The sequence below is a fragment of the Lithobates pipiens genome, unplaced genomic scaffold (assembly GCF_037356315.1).
Source record: "Lithobates pipiens isolate NorthernLeopardFrog02 unplaced genomic scaffold, aLitPip1_a1.2 Scaffold_18, whole genome shotgun sequence".
In the NCBI taxonomy this organism is placed as follows: Eukaryota; Metazoa; Chordata; class Amphibia; order Anura; family Ranidae; genus Lithobates; species Lithobates pipiens.
In genome coordinates, this window is record NW_027507758.1 from 292,290,165 (window position 1) to 292,307,526 (window position 17,362).

The 17,362-nt window shown below is 38.6% G+C and overlaps 1 protein-coding gene across 1 annotated transcript in view; it reads left to right on the top strand.

Annotated features, from left to right (window-relative positions):
• The window catches only part of SLC22A16 (solute carrier family 22 member 16), a 109,875-nt gene extending 98,277 nt beyond the window's left edge, over positions 1 to 11,598 (top strand). Inside the window, exons 6-8 of the mRNA XM_077487117.1 lie at positions 2,006 to 2,115; positions 2,729 to 2,828; positions 7,192 to 11,598. Coding sequence (XP_077343243.1) covers positions 2,006 to 2,115; positions 2,729 to 2,828; positions 7,192 to 7,395 — 414 coding nt within the window. The 3' untranslated portion in view covers positions 7,396 to 11,598. The remainder of the gene's footprint in view (positions 1 to 2,005; positions 2,116 to 2,728; positions 2,829 to 7,191) is intronic.
• The last annotated feature ends 5,764 nt before the right edge of the window (positions 11,599 to 17,362 follow it).

Genomic DNA, 17,362 nt, shown 5'->3' on the forward strand with positions numbered 1-17,362 from the left:
AAATCAGAAAAAACATTAAATACATAACCAATATACAATAACCTAAAACAAATGTGAGAATCCAAATAATAAAGCAAACAATTTAACTTAAAACAATAGATTGGAGTACAGTGATTTATTTATAATGGGTACTCATATAGCGCCATCAATTAACACAGTGTGTCACATACGTATTATACATTCACCTCAGTCCCTGCCCTCACGGATCTAACAATCTAAGCTCCCTAACTCATGTTCATACTAGGGCCACTTTAGAAAGGAGCCAACTAAACTACCAGCTTGTCTTTGGAGTGTGAGAGGAAACCCAAGCATGCAAAGGGAGTGTCATGGTTGGGATTCAACCTTACGACTCTAGTGCTGCCAAATGGAAGTGCTACCCACATGCTATCCGCTGTGTTTCTCATAATACTACTACTAATAATAATAATACCACATCCTGATTGAAAATATGAACCTAATACAAATAAATATGTACATAAAAAACAGAATTAAAAATGAATACATACAGTATATAAGAACTTGTCAACTATTTGAACTACACACTATTGAAAATACCATTACAGTACATCATAAAATATTTCTAGAAACAACCTAGGAATATATATCTATTGGAATGGTGTTTAAACAATCCATTCTGCTGCTTAAGTTTAACTACATATGTCCAGCCAAGGAACAGAAAAGTACATGTGTAAGTTTTGAGACTGCTTCTCATTCACACTCTTTCACCCATGAACTCCTATTGTAAATACAACCTAATCTGGGATCCCCATGACTTTTAAAGATCTTAATTTAGTCTATTTAGGGACTTTATTTCAAAATACAAATATACAGTTAGAACTTTCCTGTATGTAGGTTACACAGACCTGGAGAATACAGTAAAACCTTGGTTTGATAGTAACTTGGTTTAGGAGGGTTTTGCAGGACAAGCAAAATGTTTTAATACATTTTGACTTGATATACAAGCAATGTCTTGATATTCACGTAGCGCCATGTCACAACTGAGTATAATAGAGAAGAGAGATGCCTCTAAGTGTAGCAATACAGTTCCATTTAATGAAGGTACAACATTTATAAACTCACATGGTTGATGATTAAAACAGGCACATCTAAAGCACCATACACACTATCAGATGTTCTGCTGATTTTTGTCTTCAGATTTACCAAAACCATGTAGTGCAAGGGCCTGCCCGATTGTATACAAATTTAAACTCCTAAGGTTTGACCTCATATTATATGGTTTTGGTAAATCTGAAGGAAAAAATCAGCAGAAAATATGATAGTGTGTATGGGGCTTAAGTATGCGAGCATCTGGGGTAAAGCTGTCCACATAGACCGCCCTCCTCACCGCTATCAACATCATCCCTTCTGCGATGCGCTCCACGATCGGTTCAGGCCTCGCTTTCAGATCTCATTACTGCAAGGTTGTCTTCCCGGTTATGATTGCAGACTGACAGTGGTGACAACCAGCCGTGCAGGGGATGATCTATGTGGATAGCTTTACACCGGATGCCTGCATACTTAGATGTGTCGCTTTTAATCATCAACCATGTGAATTGCTAAATGTCGTACCTTCATTAAATGTAACCATATTGCTACACTTAGAGGTGCATCTCTTCTCTTTTATACTCTGTAGCTCCTGCTGGATTTTGCTTCTAACCCCCTTGTGGAGGCTGACATTTTTGGATGGACATTTTATGGTTACACAACAAAATCATATTGCTATAATCTTTTTATATGGACTATAAACTGAAGGACTTATGAATAAATGGTTGTGGAACGAATCAGGATTTCCATTATTTCTTATGGGAAAATTTGCTTTGATATACAAGTGCTTTGAATTACAAGCATGCTTCTGGAATGAATTATGCTCACAATCCAAGGTTTTACTGTAGTTGAAAAAATAAAATGTTTGCTTTGAGTTACCCTTTGAGTTGTTTAACAGCACATTTTGAAAAAAATATGTATAAGATTATACTAGACTAAATCATGCATTAATGTTTTACAGGAAAACAGTACTGTAATTATCATTATGAATATGGCTGGGAAGTTCTCAATTGGTACTGCCTTTGGCCTTATATACCTGTACACGGCTGAATTATATCCAACAGTTGTAAGGTGAGTTACATAACCATGTATATTTATTTCAAATCAATAAAAATTATATTGAAGCAAAAATCTTAAAGCCCCGGGCTCACAGGAAGCAAGTTGAGTGATGATGGGCATCAATTAGTCTGAAAGAGGAAGGACAGTGTGGCAAGCCTGCAGAGAGCAGTACCAGAGATCAGATGACTATAGCAGCCTTAAGCCGCATAAACACGATCAGAGTTTTTGTTGGAAAAATCTTGGATGGTTCTCTGAACCTTTGACCGTCAAGAACGCGGTGACGTACCACACTACGAGGAGCCGAGAAAATGAAGTTCAATACTCCCGAGTGTGCGTCGAATTGTTTTTGAACATGTGTAGGAATTTTGCGCCTCGGAATTGCTACAGACAATCGGAATTTCCGATCAGAAAAATAGAGAACCTGCTTTCAATCTTTTGCTGGCGGAAATTCTGCCAGCAAAAGTCCGATGTAACATACACGAATTTCCGACCAAAAGCTCTCATCTGACTTTTGCTGGCTTTGCTTTTCAGAGGCTGCCGGGTAACCTTTTTTTTTTAAGTTGCCCATGCTAGAACTGAGCTATTTTTACCGATATTTACCTTTTTTTTTCCCTTGCTACTCTAGGTCCCTGGCTGTTGGCAGTGGGAGTATGATGTGTCGACTTGGTAGTGTGGTTGCCCCATTCTGTGTGTACCTGAAGGATATTTGGATATTTATGCCACAGGTAATTTTATTTTCCTAGATAAATTCTTACTTAATGCTATACATGTGGGGCCTCTTAAATGCATGATTAGATTCCTGCTCATAAATTGTAAACATAAATTGAAGGTACAGAAAACCATACAGTAGACTTTCAAAAGACCTCTGGCCCTTTAAGTGGTTTTGTGTAGAGTAGACTGACACTGCAAAATGTGTAAATGAGTAAGTGGGGGCAGTTCATTTTCAAAACTTCATGTCAAACAGCTAATATATTGTACATTCAATAACTGCTTAACCCGTGAAAGGACTTGTCATTTTGTTTAATCAATCTTAGAATTCACACTCCAGTAATATTGAACAGCCTGGCAGAACATACATGTGTTTCCTTGTTAAGCTCTGGAGCGTCCTATATTAGCTCTAGCCTGCTAACTTGATAATGAAGCAACATCTTCCCACTGCTGGCAACGTAATATGAATATTCAAATAAAACTATAGGCAAAACATTTTTCATTTTGCATAGATTAAGGGAGAGTTATAACCCCTGACAGTTTTTTTGCCATCTGTGTCCCACTGGGGAGATGTCCCTTCACTTCCTGTCTCATATCCAAAATAGGGAGTGAGAGGAAATGCCCCAACATTTGGGATTTTCTTTTACTTTCAACTATACTGGCAAACAGCACAAATAGAAAGGGTGAATCTCCCTAACAGAGGAAGGGGTAGCAATAAAAACCTGTAAGATATTTTAACGCAGTGGTCATTAACCCTGTCCTCAGGGCCCACTAACAGGACAGTTTTTATGTATTACCTTGGGGAGATGCAGACTAGAATACTCCAATCACTGAGCAGCAAATGATATCACCTGTGATGTATTCCAGTTATCTTACAAACCTGGCTTGTTAGTGGGCCCTGAGGACAGGGTTGATGGCTACTGTTTTAGCCTACCTATACTCTGTCCTAAACTTAAAAAAAAAAAAAAGTTTTGTCTTTAGCTTTACTTTAAAGCTGAATTTAAACTTTCTTTTTACTAGAATTGTATGATGATCAATCCCAGCATAGACCATACCTACCATATTGCTCTGTTGTCTGCAGAGTCCCTGATATTCTGTGTTTAGTTGTGGTTTTCTATGATTTTACACTCTGTATATCCTGCCGATAGACTCTGTCCCTTCCCCACCCACTTCCTGCAGCAGCAAGAATCTATAAGTTTTGTAGTCTTTTAGTTTCTAAAAATGATGTAACTTTCTGGATCCCAATTAGAATTCAGTCCTTCCAAGTCAAATATGCCGACCAGTGTAAACAGGGAGAGTCCCACTCCTCAAATCCCGCACACCCAGACCCCTGCTCTCTGTGAAGGGATTAATTTACATATGAAGGAAATCCTTTCATAATAACCCCCTATAGCCTTTCCTCTGTAGTCTTGCTGTACGCCATTATTCTTTGGTATGCTGCAAGACAGGAATGACACAGGAGGCGGTATAGCACATTTACACCTTTCACTACCCACGTGAAGGCCCAGAAACACCCACAGTAACCCTAGGACCCACCCATATCAACTCCCAGAAGTGGTACAAGTGACTCCCATAGCACGCCCTGAAGCTACAGAGGATCAAAGGATCATGGGGCATGTAGTATCAGGACTGGAAACAGGAAGTCGGAGAACTTTGAAATTCATCCAGGAGGAGGAGTGACATCAGAGACACAGAAACCTGCAGTGTACAGCTAAATGAGGTAAGTTACACACAAACCACACAAACTGACAATTGTGATTCATTTACATGCACAATGCATCTGTTGTTTTGGAGAGGAAAAGCTGGAGTTCTTCTTTAAACCTAAATAAAAAAATAGTGTAAGTGATATTTCTGGCTGTGCATTGTGGCAAAGGTGTCTAAGTGGCTAACCCCAATTTTCAAATACTTTCTAAAGTAAAAATGATGGATGAGGGCAGGCTGTGATGGTGGAGAGACACTAGTAGTAAGTGATCAAACTCTGAAACTCAGAAAAACATCAGATCTTTCCCCATCAATGCAAACAGCCTCACTTTTATCCTGGAGGTGACCATAACCCCCCACAATTTACCACGTGGACAAAAGGACAACAATGAAGCCTCTCTTTCTGTCCCTTGCATTAAAAGGCTCAGTGCAGCATTATCTCACTGCAGGGGGCCACGGTACAAGCAGACAACGTAGCTCTTACTCCAGGGTAACCCTGGCAAAAGTAGACCAGAGAAAAGAAAGTGACAAACATGCACTGACAGCCTGCACAGAGCACACGGAGGCATTCCAAGACAGTGGACAGTCGGCCACATACCTCAATGCAGGAATCTGAATCAGAGTGGATGACAAAAAAGGTAGCGACAGCAGTCATTTCCATCTGCATGTACCCTTTTAAACCTATTTAAGGGGCTAAAGAAAAATCAGAAGTATTCTCAATGAGAAATGATCTGAGGCACTTATTATCTGTATTAGAAGATATAGAAACCACTCAAGCCTAGCCTACCCAGGTGCTTAAGCAATTACAACAAAAAGTCAACAATCACAGAACTAAAACAACAGTGGTGAATGTACTGTGAGTTAAGCAGCTGCTCTGTCCCTTAATATCATGAACAAAGACGTATCTCCCATGGGACTTTGTTGCAGCAATTAAAATTCCAGCAAATAATATTTTTTATATTAAAATAGAAAGATTATTTGTACAATAGGATTAAATCATCTGGTCTATACAGTCCAATTTCTAGTCTAATAATAATAGGATCTGATATATAGGGCAAAAATACCATATAAATAGACAGTCTATTAATTATGTACCCACCAAAAATTTCCAACGCATTTTGACTAATTATAGTCTTCTTCAGGGGATCAGGGGTGGTCAAATGATATGTCCACGTACAATAAAAGGATTTTGAATAAAAAGGTAGCGAAACTGCGCACCACTCCATCAGCGGTGGCCATATACCTCCTGGAAATGACGGCGCCACACAGGCAACCGTCTTAGATGCCGGGGGGGGATAAAATCAAGGGCATGTCAGCTATTGGCAATTGCACAGTCCTCCTCCCTTTGCTGTCTAACATAAATAGAGCAGACTATGCTATAACTGTTAGGGTCATTTACAGGATTGTCTTTTTTTTTCTTTTTATAATTCTAAATCCTTGTATTGCAAGTGGCTATATCATTGCCTCCCACCTTTTTTATTTCCTTAAACTGCTCCAAAAGGGACCTAAGAAAATATCCAATTAAATAATTAATGTGAATAAATAATTAAATAAAGTATGTTTCATACAAATTCATACTCATTCTTACTATTGAGTACTAAAAGATAATTGTTTTACTTCTAGCATACCCTTGCATACAACTATCCACAACTGATTGGGTATGTTTCATGTGAGAATTCTGCTAATCTAATAGACCTTGAAACACCAGTGATATGCTCTTAGATATATCCACACATTGAGAGGGTTGCTGCAATTGCCCCCATTTGATCATCCCTGATCCCCTGTCGGTCTTTGAATCCCCCTCCATACTGGCACCCTTAGGATGTGCTACAGTTGCTTCCTTTTTGGCTCTATGTAATGTAAAATAATTAGTCAAAAACGCATTGGGAAATTTTGGAGGCTGCATAATTAATAGACTATGTATATGGTATTTGTGCTGTACATATGAGATCCTATTACTATTAGACTAGAATTAGACTGTATTAACTTTCTATTTTTATATAAAAAAAACATTATTTGCTGGAATTTTAATTGCTGCAACAAAGTCCCATGGGAGATGCTTCTTTGTACAATCGCAGAAGTATTCCCAGATCCCTCATGTTCAAAATGAAAGATCAACTAAACTGGTCTCAACAAAAAAAGCTAGTAAATATCACAGAAGCTACTAGAGACTGAACTGGCTGATACTATGAGTGATATTAAACACAATGTCTTGGTAGGAGGTCACCCTTGGCAGGAAGGGGGTGAAAGTGCCCAGTGGGCAAGTGGTTAAATCCTCTTCTAAAAGGGTGAGCATTACCAAAACACAGTTTTCTTCCTACAAAGGAGGTAACATCAGCTATGTTTTGTACTTTATTAAATGAAGACCATTATGTTGCTTGTTCAAACCAGAAATGTCAATATATCCTTAGTGTAACATAATTTCCTTCTTCTTGAGATTTTAAAAGAAATAGGGGAGGCGCCAAAATGGCCATGTGCAGTATAATGTTTTAACACTCTGCACATGAAGTATGGATGAATTTGATTATGAATTATTGTTTTACAATGTGCTTTGTATGCACTAGATAGTACATATAAAAACTTCACACTGCTGTGAACGCAAAACATGACATATGTTATATGCAAGTTATAGATATTTAATCATTTTATGAAACCTTACCTTTATATTTTCCTTTTCAGCTACTAGTTGGAATAATGGCATTAATAACTGGAATATTAACCCTTATGCTCCCAGAAACACTTGGGAAGCCGCTCATGAACACAATGGAGGAAGCTGGAAAAATGTTAAGAAAGGCAGAAAATAAAAGAAAACCATTAGCAGAAGCAAACGGGGTTGCCATGGAAAAACTAGATTCTGCTACAATAGATGCCCCTGATGTTTAGAAAAGCAACACATCAAGTCATTTTATCTCTTATAGGGAAGCAAAGAAAGCAAATTCACTGAAAATCATGTTGTTTGACTTTGTTGAAATCAGTGCACATCATAAAAATTATGACCATGGGTAACCTGACATCTTGCTGGAGATAATGGCCTAAAAAAAAAACATTTTTTTTATCACAGATTTAGCCTGGCTGGCTAGGCAACCTGTTGGCCTCTAATTCCGCTTAGAGACTACACAGGTAATATCTCCCTGCCATAGCCCATGGCTCTGCTCTTGCTTTAGGGTCTAATGTAAATTTTCTTCAGTAGTGGTGCCCCCATTCTTTTTCCATATGATAAATTAAATTCAACAAGGAGTGTGGAAGAACCATGATACAGCTTCAGCAGTTGTTTTCCATGAGATACAAGAAATATTTTAGTGATTTAGCATTTTCCAAATACTGAAATATCAGTTCCAAGTCGAGAAACTAAAACACAAATTGGCCATGGTGCCAGTTTATAAAAGTTGCCACTATTTGTGTCCAGTTATTGATCACTCCCTGTTCCTGATATTTAAAAAAAACAGGACCCTGCATTCACAATATCTGGTCTCCCACAATACACATAAAATGGAAATGCAATTATCCTATTAAATATAAACTGCTAAATACCTTTTATCAGCAGTATATAGCATTCTTTTGACTTCTATTGGTGTCTGGCCGAGCACTGGTTAAAACTTGTAGGAGGAGTTTTCATTCTGCTATGACTGACCCATGAGGCTGTATGACCCCTGATCCTCTGTCTGGAGAGTGCCGAGTGGCCCTGTGTCAATCACATGCACCCCCCCCCCCCCAAAAAACAACAACTCCCTAGCAATACACACCAAAACGAGCATGTGCAGAGTGCCCCCAAGACTCTGTACTATCAGCAGATGGATTGGGGGCTCTGGAAGAAGGGGAGGATCAGAGAAGACAGGATCAAACAGCCTTTTTACACAAAGGATTAACAGTGAGTATAATAAGCATGCTTTTCTGCATATACAGACTGATTTTACTGTTGTAGGTTTAGTAACACTTTTAGCTTGAATGCTGTGTATTTCAATAGTACATAGAGGCCTAAACTGCAGTCTCTCCTTTTTGGGACAATCATTCTAACTGTGAAATTCATTCCACAGTGGATATACCATCCCATGTATAAAGAACTTTTATATGTTTCCATTTCAGGAGGTATACGGACATTGGACCTGCTATAGATTTTAATTTCCAGTACAGGAAAACTGAAGAAGTGGTATAATTGACTTATCGGTCAATTTCACCACTTTGTTTTGCACATTGTATGTCTCTTTTCTACATGTATACTGCCATTTGTTACTTTGCATATTTCATGACATTTTGAGGCATTATAAATGACAAGTTCCTTGAAAAGTGAGATAAGAAACACTGCTCGTCTCCGCTTGTCCATTTCTATTTTTCTACAGGAGTGATTACTACCTGTATAACTTGTACTATACAAATATGCCTGCATTCTACTAGCTTGAATTAACAGTTATATAGTGAAGTATGACATTATTCTTTAAAAGTACATTTTATGTCATTTTGACCAGTGTTACCTCTTAACTACTGCATTTGATTGTTATTGGATTGATTAATGAATAGAATTATTAGTTAAATTAATAACAGGAAAAGATTTGCTGGAAGTCAGGGGCATTTGTCTCCTAGGACAGTACTAAGAGTATATGATTGGGCTGGTGGCCTTGATTGCAGATACCTTACTGTTCAGACATCAAAACGGGATCCAGAGACACATTGGGTATTGTATACCTAACTGCTCCCTTTTCAGGCATGTTAGCACAGCATTTGGCAGAGCAAAGTCTTCCAGCACCAGCTTACTTTGCAGCTCTGAGATTTCATGTTACCAAATTCTAAGAGACAGAATGCAAGCTGATATTTGAAGATGTGAAAATAAACCATGCCCTTTAGGAACACCCAATTTCACAATGCCCACCAATCGCTTTGGCATCATGGCAAACTTTGGGGTTGATTTACTAAAACTGGAGAGTGCAAAATCTGGTGCAGCTGTGCATGGTAGCCAATCAGCTTTTAACTTCAGCTTGTTCAATTAAGCTTTGGCAAAAAAAAACAAAAAAAAAATGGAAGTTGATTGGTTTCTATGCAAAACTGCCCAGGATTTAGATTATCCATTTTTAGTAAATGAACCCCTTTGTGTGGTACACTTACTTTAGCCTAAAAAAGAAAAAAAAGTAAAAAAATTAAATAAATATATCCCTACCCTGAAAAGGGTGAGTCAGCTGTGTTTTTCCCCCATGCCAAAAGTTTTGCCTTTAGTAATGAGAAATTGCATCATTTGTGTTGTTTTACATGCTATTGATTTCTATTACAGTGGCAAGCAACCTTTAACATGCTCAATGAGATCACTATACAAAAGAATCAATAAATAATGGATTAAAAAAAATCAACAAAAGTTGCAACCAATAAAATATTTTCTTATTAGGGATTTTAAATACTGTTGGGTAGAGTTCAATTTCTTAGGATTTTTTCAGTTTGTTATTTTGTGGTCAAAATTCCAAATAAAAATCTATATTAAAGTGGAAGTAAACAGTTAAAAAAAAAAAGGCATGCCGGGAATGCTAACTGCACATTGGCTGTGCTCTCAGCCAAACTATCAAACCATCCAATGGCTGGTGTCATAATGAATCACATGTGCAGCACCATAGCAGTTGAAGATTAAACAGAGGCAAAGATGGCAGCTTCCTTGGCTGAAAACGATAGGGGAGTTTACTTCCACTTTAAAAATGATCTAGTCATTCCCCAAATTAGCGAAAATTCTTGGTCATTCAATATGGAGGGAAGGAAATATGGAGGGAAGGAAATTAAACATCTCTTGCAATTGTTTGATGGGTCAACCTTTTGACCAATTGCGATAGGAAATCCCTCGAATACACAATAGCTATTACATGTATTTACAAATGAGACATGCTATAAGGATGCAGGGCAGATGTTCAATCTTGAGTCTAGCTGAGTCTGATTTTCTCAACTCGGTTCTGGCTACTTCAGACAAAAAGGGCATTATCTCCCCTATATATGCCTGTTTGTTGTCTCACATACAGACCCTAAATCTAATACCTTGCAGGGAAAAATGGGAATCAGACATTGGCCCTATAGATGGGGATAGTTGGATACAAATCCTGGCTGCTTGTCCGTAGGTGTCGGTATCAGCAGCACATAAATTATCCCACTTATTTATTCTCGATTGTGTCTACAGAACTCCAATTCAGTTGCATGAATGGGGTAGGAGAGACTCAGAGACTGTAACAGTCACTTGTTTGCTTGGTGGCCTGGAGAAAGAACTTTATTCTCCTAATACATACATTGCCTTAACTAGACAATTGTATCTAGTTAGGAAACTGATAGCAAGGTACTGGCTATCTCCTCAGGCACCTTCGTCACGCCAATGGATTCAACAAGTAAATGGTATTTTAATTAGAGAGAAGCATACATACCAGCATAGGAATGTGTATGGCAAATTCACTAAAATCTAGCAGAAGTGGCTAGAAACCACTAGGGTATCTCCACCTCAGTTAATCCGTGATAGACTGCTCCAGATGTAAGGTGCGGGCTGTGAAGATTTGGGCTGCAAATCTTATAAGATTAATTAGATTGGAGATGTTGGTGGCAGATGGACACTGGTAGAACGGTCAGCTGTAATACACACTCGCAAAACTTATTTGAAAGATAACACACACACATTGTGAGTTAATTTAGTTTAATTTCTGTTTTATGTTTTGTTTTCTAGAATATGTCAACGCTGAACCTATATTGTAAATGTGGAGTATATACATAGTCGTAATATACAGATATTGTATACTGCTTCAACTTCTGAAATGTATAATTACCAATTGAATGTTTATACTACTGGAAGTTTTATTTTTGCTAATCCAGCTGTTTGTATTTTTTTGCAATTTTGTACAATAAAATTCCTTTTCTGATTACAAAAATAAATACATTATCTAGAAAGACTTTGAGGAAGAATTCACTAATCTAACACACAGATGCTGAAAACAACCAGCTTTGAAAAATCACTGACATAAAAAAAATAAGATTCTTTGTTTTTACTTAGGCTTTTTTATTTCCAAAAATGGAAATTTTAATTATGTCCTTAGCTTGTTGTATTGTTAATTAAATATTATCAACAAATGTATTATAAAATGTGTATGTCTTCTACTCTTGTGCCTATCAATTTTCAATAACATGCGTAAAAAATCCTAAATAAAAAGAAGCATAGCAGGTAATCATATTGTTAATTTTTATCCTCATACCTGCTCAGGAAATTTCACGTTTTAAATCTGATTGGCAGTCAGGACAGCTTTTTTTTTTTTTTTTTTTTTTTTTAACACACACACATACACATTGTGAGCTTTTCAAACAAACCCTCTTTGTGTAAAACCCAGCCTGCTTCTTTGTCATCTTGACAAAATACAAAATTAAACCATAATCTATATTATGTTGTTTTTTTTAACAAAACATATATTACCCCCTGTGCATAAAAGTGTTTTTTTTTCTACATGGTCTTTGAACTATGGTCAGAAGGCTTAGAAGTGTCAATAAGGGGGGTTTATGGTTAAGCCAGGCCACTCACTATAAAGTGTGTGTGTGTGTGGGGGGACTAAGTATTAGCGTATTTGAAGCTGTTGCAGGGAAAGCATACTAAAAGAAGACAAACTGTATAGGGAGAGATTGAGGCCAGTTAGGAAACTCTGTTAATTCTGATTGCTAGCTCTTTTAACAATCAACTCCTTTGCTGTTTCTTTTTCTTAATATTATTGGGGGCTTTTTTGTCTTTTGTTTTATTTTGTGGTTGATTTGAGGTCTACAGTCACTTTTACACGTTGTTTTGTCCACAGCAAAGTTATTTCTTTAGCTACAAGGATTCACTTTTGAAATTTGGGGTACTCAAAGCAGTACATTCACCTTCCTTTGTTCACAACATGCACCTGCATTGTTTAAAAGAAAAAAAAAAAGAAAGATAAAAATGCTAAGTGCAAGAACAGTGGGCATCGAAGCCACCTCACATTATGTCACTCACACTCATGGCTCCCCCTATCTCCAAAGCTTTAATAAAAGTTATGCATACACTAGTTAGGTATACTAGCTCTAGTGTAAACTGTCCTGCTCCTGGACATTTAAAGCATAAGACATGTGGAAGAACCATGTGACAGCAGTAGTTTCTAAAGGGATACAAGAAAGATGTTACTAGTTTAACATACAGTATTTGAAATGCTGAAACATTAGTTTTGGGTTGCTAATCAAAATGATGGGCTTTGCGTATGTGGTTATTGATCACTCCCTTTTCAGTTATGTATAAAAAGTCAAAGCAAGTATTTATACTCTGCTTTTAGTACCCTCATTAACTGCAAAGTCCCGAACCACTCACAATATACCACTCCTATCTACTGCATCCTGTCCTTTACCCATAAATAAAATAAATGTCAGGCATACACCAGTTAGACCCCTTAATGAAACATGTCCTGCTGCTGGCCAATTTTCAGTATCATCACTTTTGTCATAAAGCCCTAGCTTGTGCTTTTTGTCTTTAGTAAATATAGGCCTAGTCTTACCATTTAAAACGGTCCTGCTGCTGGCCAATTTTGCTATGCTGTATCATCTGTGGTCTTTTTCTCTAGTAATTTTTGACCAATACTTCTTCATTAAAAATGTTTTGCTATTGGTCAGTTTTGGACTGCTACATCATTTGCTGTCTCTTAATTCGTAATGAGAGATTGATATAAATTGACTAGTGGTAGGACAATTTTGCATCAGTGAGAACAGGGACAGCCACAGTGAACCAATAGTAAATTTCTATCTTCTGGTCCAAGTGGGTCCATTATGGTTTATAATGGGTTATGGATTTTATGAAAACACGTGTGACTCCTACCAAATCTAATGCAATTAGGTTTACATCAGGAGTGTACTTACATCACAAGTGGCATCACGGCACTTCTTGTTGGTATGGAGGATCGGGCAGAGCTGTTGGAGCTCTTCCCAGCTCCTCCCTGCAGTGGTAAATGACTGCTATAGTGATCTGTTGCTGACTGATGATCTGTTAAATATGATTTGTTGCTGTGGAGCTGCATGGGGACTGGATCTGGCCCCCACTGTTCAGATTCAGGTCCTTATTCTCAGGTCACAACAATGATGTTGGATGATCTTGATAGCATCAACTACTCACATAAATGAAAGCAATCGCACATGAATTCTTAGTGATTGCAAACGTGAAAAAGTCTCTCCAAGTAACACAGACTGGTACTGGTATCACCTTGAGCTTAGCAGAATCCTACAGAGAATAGCTAGGCTCCTTTTATTTATACTAAAAACATGGATAACAAAAGAAGGTGGTGGCTTCAGAATCAGCCACTCAGACACTTGTATTCATTCAAAAGAACCAATCACACACATGTGTATATTCAAATAGAAATACAGTAGTGACGTGTGCAGATGGTGGTGTGCAGAGCCATGCGGCAAGCACATGGCTCTGAACACGAACGTGTAGACATTCCCACTGCTACCAATGATGCAAGCCATACTCTATCATGGCTCAGTGGGCCATAATTTTGTATGGTTATGCTATGGTTCCCATGTACGCAGATCTGCTTACTTAGGAGTTTAAATGCGGTCGCCATGGAGTGGCCAGTCTCTTGGTTAGGCATAAACAAATATCCTCAAAAGAGCAAGCAGATCTGCTGTGTCCACAGGAAGGTTTCCACAGCCAATGGTCTTCCACCAATGTCTGTATGTGTGAATACCCTCGCATGAGCGTATTACAGCAAAACGAACACTGGGGATATCTGACAACATACATTAATAAAAATTTCCACAACAGCTCCTCCTCTTTGTCATATGCTCCCATGTGTCCCTCGATTCATTTTGATCTTCTTACACCTGGAAATTAGTCAGTCCTTACAGTTCATATGAGTTCATAACATAGCTTGAATTATAGACTATGTTCTTCAGGAGGGATGACTTATAGGGAGGACACAACATGGTGAGCTGTAGTAACTGCCGGTCGGTCTGGCATCCTCTGTGTCTTGTACGCGGGCTGGGCTTCGGGGCGTCTCACCTCAGTGAGGAAGATGTGGTCATCTGCTCGGGCTCTGTTCACTCGTCCAATCAGGCAACAGGAGCACCTTATCATGACATATAGAAGGAATAGAAATAAAAACAACATGAGTATATATACCCCTACTTCCTTCAACCATGATCCGATGGACAATAAAAAATCCCCAAAGATTCCCAAACCCTTAAAAGGACTTCAACCTTCATTAGCTATAGCTTTGGCTTTGCCTTGCAGGGATCTAAACCTTATCCATATGGACCTGAACTTTGTCACTAGTATCCCCGATTCAGATATAACCTTTACCTATGAATTCACAGAAACCCCCCTTGGATGCCATCTTTTAAATAAAAGGTCTTGATCTGCCGTTATTCCTGTGGGAACTTCCTTGTAGCTTCAGCAGTTACATTAAACATCTCATCCTTAATGGATGAGAAATTGTTAAATCGTTTAATAAGCTCAAGCCTCCACCGTGTACAACAAGGAAACCATGCCCAGACCTGGTCGAGGCTGGTGAACAATTTCCTTCTAGCTGTCCCTGCCATTCTTACCTTCTCTGGTGCCATCAGATCCTCACAATCGGCCGCAACATAAGATGCTGGGATGAGTTTCACCAGCACACATGAACCTCTTGCATTAGGTGTATTACCTTATAAGCAGTAGATCTGCATTAATACCAAACTAAAGTTGAAGCACACTTGTGGGCTACCTAGTTGTCCCGATACCAAAGCTGGCAAGAACCAAAGCTATTGTTAAAATTATAATTAATTTTACCCTCTAGAAATGTATCGTTAAATTCTATTGACAAGTGTCTGGATTTTACTAGTTTGTTAAAACTCCTCATACCAATATGAACATCATATATATCATATACCGCCTTCATTGCTGGGGAACTAGAGCTCGGTGGAGACTCAGAGTAGACCCAACCATGTGTCCTGTTCACTTTAATAGCTAGTTGGAAAATACACTTGAAAAATATAAATAAACAAAGATACTCCTCATCCTTTGGTGTAGTTGAGCAGCTTCCTGCAGTGGATGGCGTGGATCCAGTTGTCTCGTCCCTAAAGCTTTTTTACAATGACCTAGTCACCTGGTTGTAAAGAATGTGAACTGGTTATTGTGTCAGGGTCCAGGAGGGACTCATGAACCCTATGGTGGACCTTTTGAAATGCATGTTACAGTGACTGCACCTACCCCATCAGCTAAGAATGTAGGTGACAGCTGCTGAGGAAAGTACAACTGGTTTTGGTTGACCTCCAAACAAACCTCATATGGCAATAACCCACACATGTGGGAACTTAATGACTGTGGTCACTGCATAACCTGTGCATGGCTTAGCATCTGGGGTGTAATACCTGGAACTACTGACAAAAAGGTTCTTATGGTAGCGTCCTTCACCAGACTGTTGCTTGATGATTTAAATTCCATCAAAGAAAGACAGTCATCCTACTGGGTCACAAACTTGGCTAGAATTAGAGTGGTTAGTATTATTGGTTTGAAAATTGTCATTCTCACCACTATCATCGCCCCATTTTCTTCCTCATTACAAACTGGAGGAAGACACGCAGAGTTTAGAATGGTGCAGAAAAAAAAACAATGAAACAGTGAAATAGCCTATGACACTTTTACCTTCTCAGACGTGTGTATTTATGCATGTGTGCAGCTATCTACATACACCTGCTTTCTATGTACACACACTTTCAGAAACTTCTTGGACCTGAAAAGATGCTTATAACCATCCTTCATATTTAACCTGCAAAGAATAGTAAACAATACAACATTCGTGTACAATGATAAATTGTCACTGACATTCCTCAAAACTGACAATACCTAAACCCTCTGTAACCCTTACTTTCATGTTCCTACTAAAATACAACAGCTACGACACGCAAGAGGGCTGTTGCGGTAGGTTCAAACATATTCTTGTTACCACATACAAACATAAAACAAACATTTAGATACAAATGTTGGGGAGATATTTCATGGTTCCTAAAACAATAATGAAAAAACAAAACAACCAGATGGAATGCTACCTTCACACTTTTAGCGATAGAAAAAAACATACAATGGGAAAGACACAAGAGCATCTCGAAATCTTTGCATGCACCTGCCACACAAAGTCCAAAAACAGGCATGAGAATTTTTAAACACACAAACATGTCCTACACATCCATTAACTCACTTATCATTACAGATTTCTGAAGCCACAGCTGAACTACTTCCAAGGGATTTTTATTCTGGGGTCTCGTACCTCCAGAAATCAAAATTACCTTCCACAGGAATACACCTTACTGTACCCTCTGACCATATATTCTAATGGCCTTAGCCCCATACCCAGATTTCATGTATTGTGCAGCTGTCTGACTGGGGTGCATGGACGACCCATTGCCCATGACGATTTAAATCGCCTTTTTTTGGTGAACTCTGCATCCAGAAAACCCTGCGCTTTACTTTCGGAGCAGTTATTGTTTGCGCCTTTATTATTATTATTATTCATGTTTTATATAGTGCCAACAGTTTATGCAGTGTTTTACAATGCATACGGGGGACAACACAATTACAGTACAGTTCAACATAAAAGGTACAGGAGGGCCCTGCTTGTAGAGCTTACATTCTAAAGGGAGGGGGTGGTGGTACAAAAGGTAATAGCTGCAGAGAATGATTTGATGGGGGTGGCTCAGGGACAGTTGGGTGGGTGTGGGATAGGCTAGGGATAGGCTTCCCTGAATAAATGAGTTTTCAAGGATCTCCTAAAGGTGGACAGGGTAGGGGCTGATCGGACATACTGGGGCAGGGAGTTCCAGAGGATGGGAGAGGCTCTGGAGAAGTCCTGAAGGCGAGCATGGGAGGAGGTAACAAGGG